The following is a 21,004-nucleotide window of genomic DNA, read 5'->3' on the forward strand; positions in this document are numbered from 1 at the left end:
CCAACAATGGCCCAGAACCGGCAAGCCGGAAGAAATCAATCGGCCCAGTTCCGTTTGCCAGACTCTTGTGAAACGCGGCAATGAATGACGCGCCAGAATCGGCCCAAGTACACTGGCCCGATTCCGGGTGCCGAAACTGAGCCGACGCTGCCGGAATCGGGCCATAATCATGCCAGCATAAATTGTATAATTCGCCGGTACTGGCCCGAGTCAGGGTTCCAAAGGGAAATTTATCCTTTATGATTTTTTTTATTTCATGTACCACAAATTGTTTTACTAAAGTATCTTGAATTACACATAAGCCTAGTTACAACAAACATCTACAAAATAACAACAAAGACAAGTTACAATTTAATGATAGACTTTATTACACAAAAAACAAACATTATATACATAAATTACATATTGCAATTTTATTTTATTACAAGTAAAAATGACTTAATGCACCTTTAAATACACAGCATCAGCATACCTCCTCTAAAATGTCTTGGGTAACCTGTAAACACGTGCCCAACACAAGCATACATTTGCAATTTATACTGTACATACTACATTAACAGGTCCCATTAACAATCTTTATTGTTGAATCATGATCATTACTTAACAATGAAATTACTTCATTACTTCAATACATTACTAAAAGTTTATTTTCTTTTATTGGAAAAGTTTTACACATACTACAAAATAAATTCAGAAGAAATAAGCCGTACTTTTAAGAATGTTTAAAATGATAAGATCACATAAGATAAGACACAGAGTCCCCTCATGGAGGCTGATGAAGGCCAGATGAATACTTCACCACACTTTAAAGGGATAGTTCGCCCAAAAATGATATTTAAGCTATGATTTACTCACCCTCAAGCCGTTCGAGATGCATATTTCAATCTTTTTTCAGACGAACACATTTTCAGTTATTTTAGAAAATGTCTTAGATCTTTCAGTGGTTATAATGTGAAGCAATGGGGTCCAGCAGATTCAAGTCGCAAAATGTGCATGCATCCTTCACAAAAATAATCCATCCGGCTCCAGGGGGATAAACGAAGGCCTTCTGAGGGTAATCCGTGCAGTTTTGTCGTAAAAATATACATATTTAAAACTTTATAAACGAAAATAACTGGCTTCCGGTGGCGGTCGGCGCACGTTCATGGAGATGGATGACGTCGTGACGTAGAGCGAACGTAGAGTTTTGTTTTGCTCTGCTCTCTGGCTGCGCTGTCACGCTCGTTCTACGTCACGACGCTTCCTGCGTTACGTCCTACGTCATATGCCAGCAACCATCTCCATGAACGCGCACCGACCGCCACCGGAAGCCAGTTATTTTCGTTTATAAAGTTTTAAATATGTATATTTTTACGACAAAACTGCACGGATTACCCTCAGAAGGCCTTCGTTTATCCCCCTGGAGCCGGATGGATTATTTTTGAGAAGGATGCATGCACATTTTGCGACTTGAATCTGCTGGACCCCATTGCTTCACATTATAACCACTGAAAGATCTAAAATATTATTATTTTATATTATTATATTATATTATTAATAGTATTTTCTAAAATAACTGAAAATGTGTTCGTCTGAAAAAAGATTGACATATGCATCTCGAACGGCTTGAGGGTGAGTAAATCATGGCTTAAATATCATTTTTGGGCGAACTATCCCTTTAAATTCTAGGTAAAAAAAAAGTTTTTGTTCAAAAACATGTGATGCAGCATCCATGCCAGTAGCTGTCAGTGTGAAGTCTGTCATATAGGCCAGTAGGTTACAGTCCAGCTTTCGTTTGGTTCTGTCTTGACCATCACCCCAAAATGGACTCAGGAGCTGAAATTAGAAGAATACACACCACAAAGGGATATAACTCCAGACACTGAATTCACTGACAATAATAGAGGTAATAAATCGCACGTATTCTGTGTATAGTGAGCAGTGGTGCTGAGCACATTCATACAAGAAGTGACAACACCCAGCATCACTTAGAGCACCTTTAAAAGTATAACATTTGCTCATTAGGGTTCAGATCTGGAGACATACTGGCCACTCCATCACCTACACCTTTATCAAGGCAGTTGTCATCTTGGCGGTGTGTTTGGTGTTGTTAACATGCCGTTAATACCAATACTGTATGTTTGACATTAGTTGAAAGTTTTACTTACAAGTCATAGGGTTCACAGCGCCATAGAGATGTTGATCTGCTCCAACTCTGCTATTGTGCAGGCCATCAGCATGGAAGGATCTAGGAACACAACAAACCGCTTGCCAGGTTTATTTAAAGGCAAGGAAAATAGAAAGAATAACATACAGAAAATAATTTCTTAAAGGTGCTGTATGTAACTTTTCTACTAAAATGAATCTTTTTTTTATTGCCTGTGTGTGAAGGGGTTGTAATCTCACATTAAAATGATCCACTTTGCGGGTTTTGCTATTACCTCGGAAAGCAAGTATTCTTATTTTTAAGTGAAGGTGCCGGGTCGGATTTACCGTGAAATCCAGTGACGTGACCTGCACGCGCGCTCCCGAGCCTCTCGCCTCGTCTACTGACTTTGCACTCAACAGCGAAGACACTGCAACTTATGACATGGACTTATGACTTATGCAACTTATGACATGTCTGATAACACTAAGAAACGACCTGCTCCCAGCACAACACAGACTCCAACACAAACTCCACATATTGATAAAAACAAAAAAACAAAATTTCTGCTGAGGCTCGTAAGGCCAGACGTGAATCGGATGAACTTCGGGTGAAAAAACACGGCTCAACATCGGCAGGGCATTTGAATCATGGATAAACCTTATCTACAAACCTAGAATATACATTTCCTGAAGAAAATGTGAAGTGGTGCTTGCAGTGGCAAAATTCGGCACGGTTGATAGGGTTCCATACTTATCATGGTACGAGCATGGAGCATTAGTTCAACGTCAAGCTGATAAAAGTAGCCTATTATTGTAACGTTGCAGTGGGAGTTTACCTTAGTTTCCAGCATGTTGTGTGATGCTTTCTCCTGTGTGTTGCGTCTCAGTCTGGAAGGTACCCACAGTGCCGTTTATATACTGTCTATGCACAGTGCTCGCTCATAAATTCGAGCACGCGCAAGAGCACGCGCTTAAAAAACTTATTGGTTGCAATCTGAAACATCACCGCTAGAGGTCGCTGAAAACTACATACAGCACCTTTAAATTAGCATAACAGAATTTATGTTTTTAGGTTTACTTATTCATATTGCTCCAACAGTGTCACTTACGTTTGGATGTCAAAACCTTCTTAAAATAAATTAAACAAATAAAATAAATAAGAAAACAGATGCATGGTGATATAACGTTAGGTGAAAAACATTGTGAGAAAATGGATTTAAAGTAATTTAATGGGCTTCCTCAGTTTACCTGTGTCTTTCTCTGGCAGCAGCTTTCTTCAGCAATGTTGCAATAGTAGAGCTTCCCCTCTGTTGTTATTTTGTTGCTGCTGAAATCACAGATCATTTGTTTATCAATATTTGTTTACCATTGAGCTAGTTTCAGCCAATTTTAGCGCTCAATGTAAGTGACGTCACCGATTAACAGCACATATGTTTCTGTTAAATAATACATACGTTTATGTTAAATAAATTAGCTCACTTCCAAGCAAAACCCTTAACAAAACTATTAAAAACATATAATCTACATATAAGATGTGATTACAACCCCAAACTTTCATAAACAAAAGCTCATCTAGCTGCTAGTTAGCCTACGTTACCTTTTCTGAAAACAGTTGAGATGCTAACGGATTTTTTTTCGAAGACAATAAAGCATTTCTATAAATAAATATTCAACAGAAGCGTGTCAATTACAAATAAGATAAATAAATGTCAAGCACAGTTGTGTGTATTATTCGTGTGATTCAAGAAACTAAACTCACCTGAAAGCAATAAAAACACCACGAGAGAGGGTTTTGCTGCTCATCAGATGCAGTGGTGGCCCGCCGTTTCCATGGCGACTCTACGCCGCTCCTGTGTTTGAAAAAGCGTCTCGGACGTTCACGAGCACGCGCATTAAAACACGTCAAAGTCACGCACGCAGCATTTACAAACATAAACATCTAGAATTAGAACATTACATAAATACAATTCTTATATATATATATAAAAAATAAAATTATATATTATTATTATTATTATTATTATAAAAAAAAAAATTCAATCATGAATTTAAAACTCATTTTGAAGTTTATGAATTGTGGCATTTTTATAATTTAATGTGCCTAATGCGCCATGTCTCAACCACAATCGGCCCAGCTACACACAGCCAAAACCTAGCCGGATCTGGCAACCATTACTGGGCCAGAGCTGGCTCACTTCCGGTGAGCCGATGCCAGTACACAGCCGAGTCTGCCGACACTCGGCCGCGATTGGCCCGATTCTGCTGGCTACCTGGGCATACTTTCAGAGATATATGAACACCTAACCTGGCAAATGACCGCTTTATAGAGCTCGGGCGTAGACGTTATGGAATGATGCATTGTGGGTAACGGCGGCCATTTTAGAGGCAACGCAGAAGCGTTCGGAATAAAGTAATAGCGTAGCCGACCGGTCTCCACCGGCACCGAGAAAGAAAGAGAAAAAGTTATGGGCCGTGACAAAAAAAGTTGGCTATACCGTATACTGACAAACTTAATAATGAAGCCAAACAACGCTACTTAAAAAACAAATTAGATTATAGGCGAATCGATCCCTATGAATAAAGTCTGGAGTAGGCTAATACCAAGCCTCAGTTTCCCTGATATTTTCCTACCTGGTCTGTGGAGTGAGCGCTTACACCTCCGATCCAGAGCCGGATTTACAATTTCCTGTGCCCTCGGCAACAACATTCACACACACATTTTAATTGTTTAATAAACAAATGGGGTTTTTTTGTCACAGTCGGCTGCAAAGATGAGGTTGACGATGCTGATTGGCGATCTTCGCTGTAAGTTAAGTGAATGCGCCAGAGAGAAATGCAAATTGCATACGGATTAACTTACATAAGCAGAGAGCTGTCTGTTTTCTTTCGTTTTGAATTGTTTGTTTAAAAGTAGACACTTTTAGAAAAGTAGAAACTTGTCACTGGAGGCTCACTTGCAGTTCACAAATGGATGAGTGCAAGATCTGCAGATCTACAAAGTAAACGCGGAGAAAACAATCGTTCGCACCGTGAACCAAGCATCAGTGGTGACACACACACACTTGTCAGATTCTGTGAGCTACGAAGCTTGTCTATGTGGGTTTGTTACACTTCAGGAGTTATTTATTATACGTGCAATAATCCACTGTTTTCGTCCGGTTGACGACCAGCGGCGACCCAAGCCATATAGGGAAAACTAATATGATTTATGAGGCGTTTGCCCTGTCGATCATGAGACCGATTACAGCAGTTCACAATACAGCAATACTGAACCATTTTCCAAAAAATAACCTAAATTAATGACCAAATGATCAACGTTACCTACTGCCTACTATACGCTACTATACAGTACATCTACTTCCGTACCGTGATTCCCACAATGCATTGCGGCGTGACGCAACGATCCCGAGCTCTATTAATTCATTGTTATCACTAAATTAACCCTTTAACTTTTTTTCGCATAAACATGAAAATCACTATCCAAACTTAATGGTTGTAATTCAAGAATGCTTTGGAATTTAGACCTATGGTTGGTCTTGTTTTAATTTGTCAGATTATTGTTGAAGTGAAATAAATTATGAAAGTAAACACAAAAACGTTATATAAGTTTGAGTTTATTAAAATGTACAAGTTTAAAATATAATTATTTATATTTTATATAAAATATATATATTACAAAATATATTTTACTCTAGAACTGCAAGAAAATGAAAGCAAAAAATCTGAACAAGTTGTGTTCCACATTTTAGGTTGATATGTTGATATTTCGCTTCCTCACCCTTTCTGCCGTGTGCTCTAACGTTACACGGTTTGGAGCTGCGCGCTCTTGCTCGCTCGCTCTAGATTCCGGGTGATTTTAGCTAATTTGTGGGCATCAGGGAGCCGCTATCAATATGCGGGAGACTCCCGGATCTTCCGGGAGACATGGGATGTCTGCTCTAGAGATATTAAAAACTAGAAACTACTTTTTAGTTCATTTAACCGCTTTTGAATTTGAACCGGTATCGTTCAATTCTATGACAGCTGTGTTGCGTTCAGTCCAAGATGGCGGAGCTGCAGCTCTGCGCATGGGTGAGTTTGTTGCAATGGAACGTTCTATTGAGTTTCGCCTCTTGGTACTTCTATACTCTTTGCTTATATTACGACCTAAAAGTATGTACTTTTTTTGTGAGGAAAAAGTACATACTTTTGAGTGTGTAGCAAATGAGTATGCACGTTCTGGGACATACTTCGATGACGTCATGCAACGTGAACTTGAACGTGGTTGCCTAGTTACGCACACCTCGACTGTTAACAAAACATTTTACATTTCATTCATTCTTATAGGCTATGTCCAATATAATTTTATTTACTATTCCCATCTTTTTTTCCACAATACATTTACAATGTGTTTTACCAAATTGAGGAGTGAAGCAGGGCGTCGTCGTAGATCAACCTGGTTCTGGCTGGTTCTGACGTTCATGTGCATGTGTAACGAAAGCTAGGCCTACTTATTTTCTGAGTTAAAATATTTAAAGTTTAAAGTGTAACTATTGTTTAACGTATTTTACACTTAATCTTATACTTATAATACTTAAAAATACCCCGATGAAAATGAACCATGCTTTTACTAGAGTAAAAGTGTAGTAACCATGTTTCTTTGGTTGGACTGATAAAGTTAACATTTGTACAGCCACAGTATTACTACAAATAAGTCAGACAGAAACATCAAAATAAATACATAAAAAAGACACTTGCATGACACTGTAACGTTACTCTTTTTATTTATTGTTGCCTGCAATGAGGCGCTCAGTATCTTCATCGGACCCTACAAGATAAACACGGTACTTTTTTTGCCACAACATAAACCCATTAATATTACGAGACAATAAAATATAACTTTTATTAGGGTTAAACATTTGAATTCTTACACTTAAAAACTGAGGGCACATCTCCGCTGGCCGCTGCTGCATCCGACTGCCAGGTTTACATCACTACCATCACCGCAAATCTCCTCCCTCCCGCACGCAATGGGTTGTTGGCAATATTAGCCGTTAGAGTGTGCATTGATCTGCACTTCGAATTCTAACCGGAAATAGTAGACCATCCGGGTATCTTTGGAACACTCATTTCAACATACTACGATTTGGGACGTACTAATTCTAGTTTCGCATACTATTTAGGACGGATAGTATGCGAATTGGGACTCAGCAATTGACACATTTACATTTTTTTAAAGTTTGAACTGCTTCTTCATAGAAAATCGGATTGATCAATATAAAGCTCAATTACTGTCTTAAATGATGTAAAACATGTTATATACAATGTATTATATAAACCTGGCTGTGCTTATCTGTAGTTCTCCAAAAGACCAAATAATAGATAACAAAACGGAACGAAGATGAGCCTTTAGTTGGGCTCATCTCTTTTGAAGCTTGCATGGCCATAAAGTTCTTAGCTGGGGGGTTTCGTTGGTTAGCGTAGACTGGCTGGAGCCCACTCCATTTAGGGCCCTAGATTAACTTTTGATTTGGGGTCTGGAGTGTTGAGTTCTGTGTGGAATTATGTTTGAACGAATCACCTGGAAGATTCATTTGTGTTTGGTTCGCCCTCAAAACCTACATATTGCATCAAAACATTTTGTATATTCCACTGTAACAGGAATATTATAATGTGCCAAAAACTCACTGTGAGTGCAAAGAAAACCATTTAAATTAAATAACTGATCTACCAATATGATGCCGCTGTCAAAACAATATTTCAAAAACATTTTTTTTTTTTTTTTTTTGCATTTATAACATACCCTTGTTGATTTATATACTTACGCAGTAAAAAGTTAAGCTTGAAAATTAAGGACCATGATAAAAATGCCTGGCGATGAAATTCAGATAATTTCACTGGTATTTTGTCAAAGTTATAATTACAAACAAGAAGAAAATGTATATTACCAACTTTAGAAAGCATGTGGATAGGGATAAAGTTCCAAATGGAGTAAGGATTTCTAACATCTGACCAATCTGACAAAGCCAATTTACTTAAAATGTTTTATTTAAAATTCACAATTTTCATATGAATTCACATGATTTCATTATGTACTGTATTTTGGTTTCCATATAATGTCAAATAGCACTTTATCAATCTCTTTACAAATGTTTCTATTAAGATGCAAAGCCATTGCTGTATAAGTCAGTCTAGAAATACCCTCAGCCTTTGTAATTAGATCTCTGTCCCTTAAAGAAAGATCTCCCAAAAGCCATTGATTTAATTTCCTTTTCGGCTTTTCAACAATTGGGATGAAATTTAGTAAACACCTTTTGTGCTGATCTTTAGTAATGACTATTCCCAAATACTGAACCTCCTTTTTCAGGGGAATACCCCACATAGCAAGCAGTCTTGTCCCGAATGTGTCCTCGATCTGGCACTGCTGGCCTCCTGTGGGCAATGGCATGTCTCCTGTCAGCCGGAGCCGGGCCGTGTGTGGCAATAATGGCACAGCATGATCACGGCAAAACACATGAGGGTTGAATGTTGGTGGGAGGAGTGTGATCCAGATCAATCCAGTGATCATCTGATCCAAATCAGGATTGTGACCTTGGGTCAGATAAATGTACTTTCCCCACATATGAAATTTGATCTGGCCCAGCTCTGTTCCACAGAACCCCTTTTCCCTCGGCCCACATAACGAAAAGAATGACGGCCCTGTACACTCTCAGAAAATAAAGTACATAATTGTACTTTTAGGGGTACAATGGCTTGTCACTGGGGCTGTACCCTCAAGGGTACAATATTGTACCCTTGGCATAGGGTACATATTTGTACCCTTGTGATTTGTACCTTAAGAGACCAGTCTTGTACCTGTGGTGACAATTTTGTACCTTTATTTAACAGTACAAAAATGGACCCTTCAAAAATGGTACAAAATTGGCTTTGACAGGGTACAATCGTTGACTTTAGAGAAAGATACAGGCACATTGGGTTCCCGTTTGTTCTGTAAACATTTGAGAAAGTTACTGTTATCAAAACGGGGACCCGACACATATCACTGAGAGCTGGTATCAGTTGTTTTTGGTTCACCTCGAGCAAATGGAGGAGGGTGTGGGCCCTGTCGTTGTGGCAGAGGCCGAAGAGCTCTCACAGGAGGGGGAGGGCGAGCTGGGCCCGCAGGCTTTGGTGGTAGTGGTGCCTGTCTTTTTTTGGTTGGTATCTGGGGGCTTGCAGCAAAAGAGTGGGATAGTCTGGTTCCAGCATGCACCAGTTCTTCCATTTTCTGTGAGAAGCACAGAAGTGGCGATGCTGGGGAGAGGGTTAACGTGTCTGGTGAAAGGGGCTGTTGCTCTGGTGTTATCGGAGGCTGTAATATGCTGTCCTGACTTTCCTGGCTGTTTTCCAGGAAGTCGTCCTTGGGTGTTGAATCTTCAAGCAGTTCTGATATGTCTGTCTGTGATGAGCTCTGTGGGCAGGGCTCAGCTGAGATTGTGTCCGTGAGCAGAGGTTGTTGTGGTGGAGTGGTGTTATCATGTCCATTTTGCTGCTGAAGTGAAGTCCCGTGGTCATTCATACTGTGTCCAGGTGTGTGTGTGCCATTCAGATTGAGTGGATTGGCAGAAGGATGATTGAGGGACACTCTTGAACCAAGTTTGTTTGGGTGATGGCCATCCCGATGAAACAGTTGTCTCTGACTCCAGAAAAGATTGAAATTGTCAATGAAGTTCACTGCTTTTATATTGCAGGTTTTTTGCAGCCACGTATTAAGCCCAAGTAACCGTGAAAACCGGTTTGTTCCTCTTGCTGGGAGAGGTCCACTGATGAATCTTTGGACTTTCAGTCTTTTAAGTGTTTCAAAAAGTTCATGGAAATCCTTCTTAAGGAGTTCTGACTGCTGTTTATGAATATCATTCTTCCCCACATGAATGAGTCGATTTGCAGTCTTATGTTTCATCAGAATGTTCTGAAGATCCCTGTTTACATCAGAAGTTGTATCCCAGCACGTAGTTGTATCCCTGCTGCTAATGTGTCTGATTATGGAGTCCCCCACTATAAGAGTCCTGGGCTCAGCTGCGCACTGAGCTGAGTGCCGCTGTCTGCTCGACCTTGAGCGCCAGTTAGCATCAGTGTTAGCTACTGGCCCATTCAGTCTGTGTTCGATCACATTCATCACGTTTGGGGATTCCTCATTTACATTCCTTAGTACTTCAAATCTGTTCTCATGATGTATAGGCGGTGGTAGGAGACCAGTGTTTGCAATCCTTGTCAGAGCTGTATCTGGGGTAGAGGATGCTACTGCGGCAATAGTAGCCTTGAGTGCCTTTGGGTCTCGCTCCCTGTTTGTGCCATCGATTTGTAAGTCGATCGGCTTGTTTCTCTACCTGTCGAGGAGCACTAATTTCATGGGACTCACCCGCTATATGCTAAAGGGTGTCCATGACGAAGCTCTGTTGTGTGCTCCGTCTGGTTTGGTGGTCCCGTAAGTAACTTTGTTTCAAAAACTGCAATCCTTTGTAAAAGTCTGTGGCAGTTGGTGCAGCAAGTAGATTCCAGAAGAGGCATTTTCTCTTATCCTTGTAGGCAGTTGTGTTTTCCTTTCCCGGAATGTAAGCTGGTCGGGTAAAATAATTCTCAATTTTTGTAGTAATCTAAACTTTGTCGTATGAGCACTGTGCTGATTTGCTAAAGTTAAAATTAGTTGATAAAAGGAAATAAAATAAAGGAAATAAAATATAAAAAAATAGGAGATAAAATGTAAAAGCGATAGAGCAAAGCGCGGAGCAGTAAGCAAGAGCGTCCGAACAGTAGCTGAGCAGAACCTACGGACAGCTGCCTTCCTCTCCCTTCCTGCTATACCCAGAGCTGTGAGTCTCTTCCACACAGACTGCGCCGGTAAACCCCTACACCTGACCTCAACCGGGAATAGCCAGGTCTGCCACCCTTTGGCCCTAAACTGCTCAACGAGGTCCTGTTACTTGGTGGCTCTCCACTCATAGGCCTCCTCGCACCCGTCTTCCCACGGGACCGTCAGTTCAATCAAGATTATCTTCCTTGCCTCCTCAGACCATAAGACCACGTCCGGCCTCAGCGGTGTTTGCACAACCTGGGGGAAGACTAGCTTCCTTCCCAGGTCCACCCTCATCTCCCAGGATTGTGCTGCTTGCAAGAGGCTCTTTTTTGTCTTCTTGGGGGCTGGTGGTTTCTCCCCTTCTCTGATGAACTGAATGGATGTTGCTGGCCTTGTACTGGTCTGGCGCTTTTTCTGCCTCTCCTGCTCCAAGATGTCAGCCAGTGCACTGAGAACCTTGTCATGGCGCCACCTGTATCTTCCTTGGCTAAGAGCTGTTTTGCATCCTGCAGTATGTGCGCCATTGTTCCCCTCCCTCCGCATAGTCTACACATTGGGTCCTCCCTCATTCCCCATCTGTGGAGGTTTGTTGGTGATGGAAGGGTGTCGTACACTGAACAGAGCAGGAAGGAGATGCAAAAGGGCTCCAGTCTCCAGACATCAGGCCACGTGATCTTCCACTTCGGCAGGTCCCACTTTGTCCAGGCACCTTGTGACCTCCAAGTTCGACGGCCCTAGACCTGCGCCTTTCTTCCTCCAGGTGTCGGACCTCGGCTTGAATCATGTCCCTCCTCTGCCTTGGGTCTGCTTTTCTCTACTGCTGGAAGTGGGTGGATCCGAGTCCTTGCCTCCCTACGCATGGGTTCCCGATGATGTCCTTCAGCTTCAATGCGCTTTCAGCTTGCGCCACTGATGTGTCATTTGCGTCCTGATCTCGTAGTGACGCCTCTCGACTCCTTCCACTGCTGTCATAGGTACTTCATAGATTGTCAGTAGCCACATGAGTCGTGGTAGCAGACCGTGTTGGAAGAGCCAGGCCTTGAACTTTCCTGGCAGTCCTGACCCCTCGATCATAGACATTACTTGTCTATTCCACCCACTGCTACTTATACCAACGACGGAAATAAGCAAAATTACAATAGCTTAATATGTGGGAGAGCGTTGCTATAGAGAATGACAATATTGTATTGCAGTATGTAGCACTTCAAAATCAATACCAAATCAAAATTATTTGTAATTGAAACGGTTTATTGACAAAATATGGTTATGGTTACTGTCATGATTCTGCCTTCGTGTCCCAGATCTTCTCTTGTCTTGAGGCAGGATCATGACAGACTCATGTTTTATGTGTAAGCACATGGCCATTTGTTTGGGCTGTGTGCTTGCGTTGTCTTGTCACCTTACCCCGCCCCCTTGTTATCTCATCTTGTAATTATTATATCATTGCTTACACCTGTATTCCTGATTAGTTTGCTCCCTATTTAATCCCCTCTTGTTTTCTGTCCTGTGTTGGTACATTGTAAAACATTGCGTGTTAATCTCTGTGACAGTCCTGTGAGTAATTCGTCTGAATCCTGTTTAATGAGAATTGTGAGTTTGTGTTGCTGTTTGTTTCCTGTCAAGTCATCGTCAAGTCAGAATCTAGTCTTCATTTATCATCTTGTCTTAGTCAAGGTGTACTCTCCTCCAGTCCTGTTTTGCCCCCTTGTGGGTTTTGTTTTCTGTTTTGTGTTGTAATAAACCTTGAGTGTCTGCATATCGTCTGCGTTTGGGTTCTCTCCTTCAACCTCATGACAGTTACACTTAAAATAGTTACAAAATAGATATATAAGATTATGATAACTTAGGGCTGGGCGATATATCGCATGACATTGTTAGGCTCATCTCGTCAGTAAAGCCGGTTCCTTGATTAGTAGTAAATCGCCATCACCTGCTTTCAGATGGAGCGGCATTCACTACAAAGAGCCATAGTTCACTGACAAGCTGAGCCATATCGCATTAATATCGCGGACATATCGCCTGCGATAATTAATGTGATATGGCTCAGCTTGTCAGTGAACTACGTTCCAGAGTTTTAGAAGAGTTCTCAACAAAGTTAGAAAAAGTGTGCGAAGGGAGAAGAGACCAGACCGACTAGTAACCATGTAAACGTGCAGACGAAAGAACCCAAATAAAGATCAGAAGAACATGGGTTAAACCTCTGAGGTCGGCAATCACACCGGCATGATTTGCTCGTTTTTTGTTTTTTTTATCAGTTCAAACAAGAGTCCAAATACTCTGTTGACTTTGATCTTACAAACCAGTTTCATACATCAATCTCTCCTGTTAAGTGTGTATTATTTTTGTGTATACTCACAATAAAAACAAAGTGTTGTGCTTTTTGCCAAATAAAGAAAAATAAACATGATGCGAGTTCTGCTTTCTCTCTGTCAGTGAAGTCAATTCTAAAACGCGTCCGAAAAAGAACCATAACTCAGCGAATACTCAGTCAAACAGGCATACAGACACACAGGCATGAAGCTTGAATTCTCTTCTTTTAAATGAAGTAATTTTTATAAAAAACAAATATTCTCAGTTTATGAGAATCTGTAAGAAAAGAGCGAGATGTCAGTCGTTCTCATCTCATCGAATTATTTTTAATGTGACCCCGCCCACAGAGAGCGCGCGCTATTCAAACGCAAATGACTGAGGTAATCCACGCAAACCTGTGAACGCCCCCATATCAGCTCGAGAAAACACAAGTTTATTCAGATCATTACTTGTTTACACCGTCTCGCAGCGCTGTGAGGAATAATAATAATGGAAAATGTACCTCAGAAGTGCGGGTATTTCGAGGAGCAAGGATCCGACTGAGCTGAGGAATACTGTAGTAAGTTTTTTTCCTTCTCAAGTGAATCGCGTTTCTGACTATGTGTGAATGAATGATGATGTTTTAGCAAACTGTATTGCTATACTGAGATGAGTAAAAATCGACTGAAATATGTTGAAATAAAATGTAGGCTATTTGTATTGCAATGTATTAAACTGCAAATTAACATTTATATGCCCTAATATTTCATAAAAACAATGTTACAGTCAGGCGAAATATGAAAGACAACATTTTGTTGACTAGATTTGGGTACAGTTTTTACTGTAGAATATACTGTCACATCAGCTTTTGTTTAGCAATTTCTGCTCATATGCATATATATATATATACATATGATACATATAATACTATTTTTGTCAAAAATAAAGTCATCAACTAAGATGTTAGCTGTTCCAATGTTGGCTATATTCAAACTAATGAATACATATGATAAAATGTAGGCCTATAATCATTTTTTTTTTACAAAGAAAGAGTACACTTGAAATATTGTTGAAATTGTAATTATTGTTGTAATTGTAACTTTTTTAATAAAATAGCAAAACATATTTACAAGATAGATGTAAGCAAAATCTTAAATGGTCAATGGTTCACTCCCCCCTCGCATATTGGCTTTCCAAGCAAAACCTGTTTTACACAATTTAAATCAATGTATTGTTTTATGTGAACGATAAAGCAAGACTATTTTCACATAATTTTGAAGCCAGAACTCGAAGCGATAACATCCATTAGTCAAAAGTCTTGTGGACACATATTTAGTATGAGTTTTGTGGTCTTATTTCAGCAACTTTCTTTTTTATTTTTTCCAATAACCACGCATAAACATTATTCTCTTAAAAATACAAACATCTACATTCATGTTGCTCACATATTATGGTAGCCCTATTTGTGCTATATAGAGTGAATTTACACCTTTGCCATTAACATGTTTATAAATAACTGAAAAAAGCACAAATGTCAGGGCATGTCAAAACATCCCAAGGGCCCCAAAAACACCTTAGACCCCAGAGGGTTAAACAACTTCATTCAAGCCATCATCTACTCTCGTCTAATTTCCCTTTCTTTTCTTAGTTTCCTTTCTTTTCCATTGTGAGTCTCGGTTCTAAGTTAAGTTTTGCGGCAAGATTTCGGTCCACGTTTCTTCTGCAAAGCCAGCTTCAACAAAGACTTTCATTCATCCGCCAGCACACCACGTGATTGGCCGTCCCAGACCCAGGCACGAGGAGACCAGCCAACGAACTCGGGAAAACCCCTTTTACGCAGACAAGGGAATCCCAAAAGCAAAGACATGCAAGTAGCCTCCAGACTCTTAAACTGAACTGGTGTATTTGATATAGATTTAATAAACCACCTAAGAAATGAAGGGTTAAATTAATGCTTGATGGTTCGTTCAGGTTGTCTTATAAGTGCATATAGAAACTTGGGATTTCATCATCTCACTCTTAAAACTCATTCTTTCCTCACTCTCTTTCTTTCTGCAACTCGTATGAATGTGTGTGCGTGTGTTTGTGTTAGATATTAGTTGTATGTGTTAGAATAATCAATAAAGTCTTGTTTGTATTTTTAAAGAGAAGTATTACTTGTGTTATGTGCTTACGAATTTAATGTCTTAAACTTCTGATCTAAGTTACCTGGCTAACTATAATGTTTCACTATAGTGCGGATATTTATATCCATTGCAGAGTTGATAGTTACAGCCAGTTCAAATGAACCGTGAACAAGTCATTTTCTCGGTTGTAATAAGTGATTCTTTCGAATTCCCTATAAATTAATTAATAATTCCGTTGAGCTAAATTGATCTGTCAGAATCACACAATTATCTTACACGACCCATGACTAATTTACAACAATCCCTGATTTGGCTGATTCTGGCGTAAAGTTTTGGATCGAACCAAAATCAGAACACAGGAGAATCACACATGAAATTAATCCTCAACTGAATCAAGATCAGAAAGCTGGTGTAACATGACAGAGGAGAATCAGTGGAAACAGACATGTTAAATACATACAATATATGAAGAATTTTATTTTTTATTTTGCTTCTCCTTTGTTAGACTGTGTATTCATACTCTTGTGTAACCTTTTGTCTGGTTTTAATTGAGCAAGGTGACTGTGGCCTTGTGGGCTGTGCTTTTGTTGTGACATTACATGTTTTCCGTCGTGTTTTCAGAGCTGTGAGCTCACTGTTGAGGTTTGGAAACATGTTACTCAGAACTCAGGTTGACCACATCGAGCACTGATCATCTCTGATTCATGTTTACACTGATGATGGCTGTGGATTCTGTTGGTAGTTCCTCTTCTCTCTTTTAGCTGGTTGCTCAGTTGAGTAGAAGCTGGTGCGGATCTGGACTCTCATGCTAGACTTTATGAGTCTCTACACATGAAGTCAAGGTATTGCTGAACCATTTTTACTGATTTTTACTGAGGGGCTGATGATGTTAAACTGAAGGGAAGACTGACAGAAACAGAAAATGGCTAAAAGGAGTGATTTGTATCTGCTGGGACTGATCATTCTCTGCTCACTTCTCACAGGTAAAAACACATTTCTACATGCTCTTTAAACTCACAGGAAAGGGTTAAATATTAATATACTTACATAAAAATGTTTATTCGTCCTCACATACATGTTCTGAATTCACAGTCACTGTCGCATTTGCAAATACGGTTTTATTCCTGAATAATAGGACTGGGTATTGGCTACACTTGTTGTGTACCACCTGATGTATTCTGGTGTGTGTATCACATTATATTGATAACTCAGCAGAAAAATAAAAACTTCCATTCCAATTTATTAGCAAAGCTATTTGTGTCACTGAACACTTAACTAAAAATGTAGATTCCACAACATGTATAGAACTGAAATAGTATTTTGTAAATAAAAATGTGTGTTAAATAAACATTCATAAAACTGAAATGGTCAGTATGCATAATTTACAACAATATTATTGATCTGTCTGCATTGACACCATTATATGAGAACTGAACTGAGCTGGACGATGACAGTCCTGCTGTATATATAAATGAACTAAATTAATAACTAATGATTTTTACAACCTAAATGACCTTGGAAAATATGGACAATGACACTATTTTCTTCTAGAGCTAAAGTAAAGCCTTTAATTAACTGTGTTGCATTATTTTCCTGTTATCTCTGTAAAGCTGCTTTGAAACGATCTATGTTTTGTAAAAAGCACTATATAAATAAACGTGACTTCATTCAATTCTCAATTCTTCATTAATTATTATGACATTGCTGGATCTCATACTGTATAATCACGGGACTATTATAATTTAAAATATAAAATTAATAACACCTCACGAAGACTGCATACTAAAACTAAGTGATGATTTCATTTTTATCATCAATATCAAACCAACATCATCTGGATGTGTTCTCGTTTGGCTTTTCCTGTCAAATGAGTCTTACAAACACAGTTACAGCAGACAGAGAAAATATAATGTCTAAAAGTCAAGAGTCACGAGCTCAACTAAAGCAAACACTGATCTCCATGATGGTAATGTCAAACGAAATAATAAAACATCAACATCTAAACCTCCTATAAGAGCTTCTGTAGACGTCTGACAGAAATAAAGTCAGTCTGGTTAGTAATAAGTGAAGCTGGTAATGCTGTTTGTGGAGTTGTTTAATCCTCCTCTGCTGAGATCTTCACAGATTTAAATGTCTTCTTTTATTTCATCTAAGGCTGTGGCTGAAGTCAGTTGTGTGTTTGGAGAACGTTCTTAAGAAACATCTGTTATCTGGCTGTGCACTCATACTGTGAAATAATAAAAAATCTATATTTTTGCACAGCCCTAAAAAACTGACATTTGACACTGAGAATGTCCTGTTGTCAGTTTAGTTTAATTGTAGTTTAGTTGTAGTTTAATTTATTAATATCATAATGATCACTGAGATATACTGTGTTTCAGGAACCAGTGGAGTGGATGATGATCATGTGTTCATCAGATCTGGTGAAAATGTGCGTCTGTCCTGTAATAATGCTCTTTCTGACTGCAAATCTAAAACTTCATGGACCTACTCTAACAATCATTCAGAGACAGTTGAACTGATTACTTTAGGGATAAAGAAGACAGACACAGAGAGACATGAGAGACTGAGTCTGGAGTCTGACTGCTCTCTGAACATCAAGAAAGTCACAGAAGAAGATTATGGATTTTACAACTGCCAACAATATGTGAATGACAGACAAGAAGGACCTGATGCACGTGTTTATCTGCATGTTCTTCATGGTAAGTTTATGATTATGTAGTCAATATAAAAAGGGCAGATTCTCCCTTTAAACTCAGATGATGATTGAAGAGTCTGTGATTTGTTTCTTGTGTTCAGTTTCAGTGTCTCCATCATCATCATCATCATCTTCATCCTCACAGACTGAGATCAGTCCAGGCCGCTCTGTGACTCTCTCCTGTCAGTTGTATTCATATGCTGGATACTCCTGTGATGATTGGGTTCGTTCTGAGGGAATTGAGCTATTGTGGGTGAATCAGGCTGGTGTTGATCTGAAGACAGAATCCAGATATCAGATATTATCATCATCAGATCAATATCACTGTATCATCATCACTCTGACTACAACACTCCTGAATGAAGATGACAACAGAGAGTGGAGATGTCGGCTTACTCGCAGAAATCAACCCAAGACCTCAGTCAAATACACTGTCAAGTATTCAGGTGAGAAAACAATCTCATTAATCAGTGTTGGAATAATTTCTGTTAAATGTGCTATAATGATAGATAATTAGAGTTATCTTGTGAGTTAAGTCATTAAAATATGATTGAAATCTACAGGTATGAATCATCTGAGCTAACATTCATCCTGAACTAATCATTTACAAAACATTACTATATATTTATAAATTAATAAGTGGTATGCTAACGATTTACAAATGTGTTGTAACTATACTTTATTATTAAACACACATTAGACACTTAATTTCAACTCTTGGAATATTTTCTTAATTTTTATGGAAAATAAATGCCTTTTCGATTTGATATGCGATTGGAAAGTAGAGCGAGTTCTGCAAAATAAGGATTCGAATTTGCGTCAACTTTCTGCCACTGCCTTAACCCTACACTATTGCTACTGTGGACCATCCAGCGTCTAACGTCATTTTGTCTGGCCCAATCAGACGTCAGTGGACGGAGTTAGTGTAAATAGACACTTCACTGTGATTGGCTGAACTCAAAGTAGAAATGGTTTCATGTGTTTACATGTTTACAAATGTTTTCAAACCTGCCCTGTTATAATGCTGAATGAACACAAACCATTAAAGTACATAAATGTACACCAGTCACTTTATATTGATGATCCAGAATTCAAGGTCCATCATTTCTGTGATGTGCAGCTCAAGTATTATGTGATGATGATCTTGTTTATATGATGCATCATGTGTTGAACTGAACTAACAGACGTGATCCACAGATCCAGGAGAAACTGAAGTCAGTGTGACTGCTGGATTATTATACAGAGGTACGACACGTTCATTTATACTGACAGCTTTATAACATTAAACTATCAGTCAGTCTGTAAAAGCTTCATCAATAACTGTTGATAGTTGAATACCCTTGACTTCAGTCATGTACAGTTTCTCTTCTTCCTCTCATGTTTCCTGCAGTGATTGTGACTATTGTTGAGATCGCAGTGTTTGCTGCTCCTACTGTGATTCTTCTTCAGATCATCTGTGCAAGAAGAGCTGGTGAGTTTTGAGCCGCACACAATCTGATCATTCACACTCATCTGGAACATTTGCAATAATGATAATGATAAAAACACACAGACCTATGCAGCGCCAGACACAAATTCACGGACGGGCATTCAATTTTTCCAGGGGGCACAAATGAGATCAACCTCATTGCATAATAACATTAATCGATTATGAACATAATGGTCCAATGATAATGATCAATAGTGCATAATAATATATAATGTATAATGTACTGACGCTAAAGGTCCTTGCACACTGAGTCTGAAATTCTCTTCCGAAATTTTCGCACGTTAAAAAATAAATACGACCTCATATTGTGTAATTTAGCAGCGAAAATAGTATAATTCAAAGTATAAGGAGCATCTGCTCTCTAATCACTCTCACGGTACTTTGATGTCATTCACCGATCGGTCTGTGCAGCGCCGGTTCAAGTCGAACAAGCCTAGATGTTTATGAATGGGTCAGTGAATCTTTGACTCATATATATATATTTTATAAACAGACCAAACACATTTTTATTTTTATTCAGGAGTTATAAAACGATAACTTCTGATAACAGTAGCCTATTCATAAAAAAAAGTGACTCACAGGGCGGGGCGGGCCCCCAATGCCTGCCCATGGCGCCGGTACTGAAAACACATACGAGAGGACAGTGAATGTTTTATTTTGAATTAAACGAGAGGTCAGTCAATGGTTTTATTTTGAATTATTCGAGAGGTCAGTCAATGGTTTTATTTTGAATTATTCGAGAGGTCAGTCAATGGTTTTATTTTGCAGGGAGGAAGGACTCGCAGAAGGACTCCTCTTTTCTCCCAGAGGAAATAGAGATGCCTACAATATTACAATAAAATATGACAATAAAATATTGGTAAGTTTTGAGCAAATCTGCAACAATATTTAAAATAGCAAAAACTTCTTGAGGATTGTTCATTGTTTTATGTTTTATTTTTTTATTCTCAGAAAAAAGAGGAGGAAAAAACTCTGACCACCCTGAAGAAATAGTGACACCATTAAGTTTAGATTTAAATATTTTTACAATTTATTTTCATTTATATTGTAATAAATGTTGGCGAACAATTGATTATGATTTTTTTCTGATAAATATTCTTCTGAAAACTCCCCAGAAATAGAATATACACTCTCAGAAAATAAAGTACATAATTGTACCTTTAGGGGTACAATGGCTTGTCACTGGGGCTGTACCCTCAAGAGTACAATACTGTACCCTTGGCATAGGGTACATATTTGTACCCTTGTGATTTGTACCTTAAGAGACCAGTCTTGTACCTGTGGTGACAATTTTGTACCTTTATTTAACAGTACAAAAATGGACCCTTCAAAAATGGTACAAAATTGGCTTTGACAGGGTACAATCGTTGACTATAATGAGATATATATTACACACACGCAGAAGTAAAATAAAAATGTATTAAATACTTTTCATTTTCACATTTTCCAACATTTCATATTAC

The 21,004-nt window shown here is 38.9% G+C and overlaps 1 protein-coding gene and 1 long non-coding RNA gene across 2 annotated transcripts; one reads left to right on the forward strand and one right to left on the reverse strand.

The window, feature by feature from the left end:
- Positions 1 to 1,702: 1,702 nt before the first annotated feature.
- LOC311089278 lies at positions 1,703 to 3,437 on the reverse strand. Its single transcript, XR_014607664.1, has 3 exons — positions 3,376 to 3,437; positions 2,148 to 2,227; positions 1,703 to 1,815 (listed from the first exon to the last, which is right to left on the reverse strand). It is a non-coding gene; the product is annotated as an uncharacterized lncRNA (long non-coding RNA).
- Positions 3,438 to 18,005: 14,568 nt separating this feature from the next.
- On the forward strand, positions 18,006 to 20,395 carry LOC311081674 (uncharacterized protein; the record flags this gene model as incomplete). The annotated part of the gene is made up of 5 exons (XM_084112287.1): positions 18,006 to 18,056; positions 18,198 to 18,498; positions 19,250 to 19,297; positions 19,443 to 19,523; positions 20,310 to 20,395. The coding sequence occupies 5 exons, from the start codon at positions 18,006 to 18,008 to the stop codon at positions 20,378 to 20,380; spliced, it is 552 nt and encodes a 183-aa protein (XP_083968413.1). The 3' UTR covers positions 20,381 to 20,395.
- Between the last annotated feature and the right edge of the window lie 609 nt (positions 20,396 to 21,004).

Source organism: Abramis brama, assembly GCF_963993115.1.
Source record: "Abramis brama genome assembly, chromosome: 1".
NCBI classification, from domain to species: Eukaryota; Metazoa; Chordata; class Actinopteri; order Cypriniformes; family Leuciscidae; genus Abramis; species Abramis brama.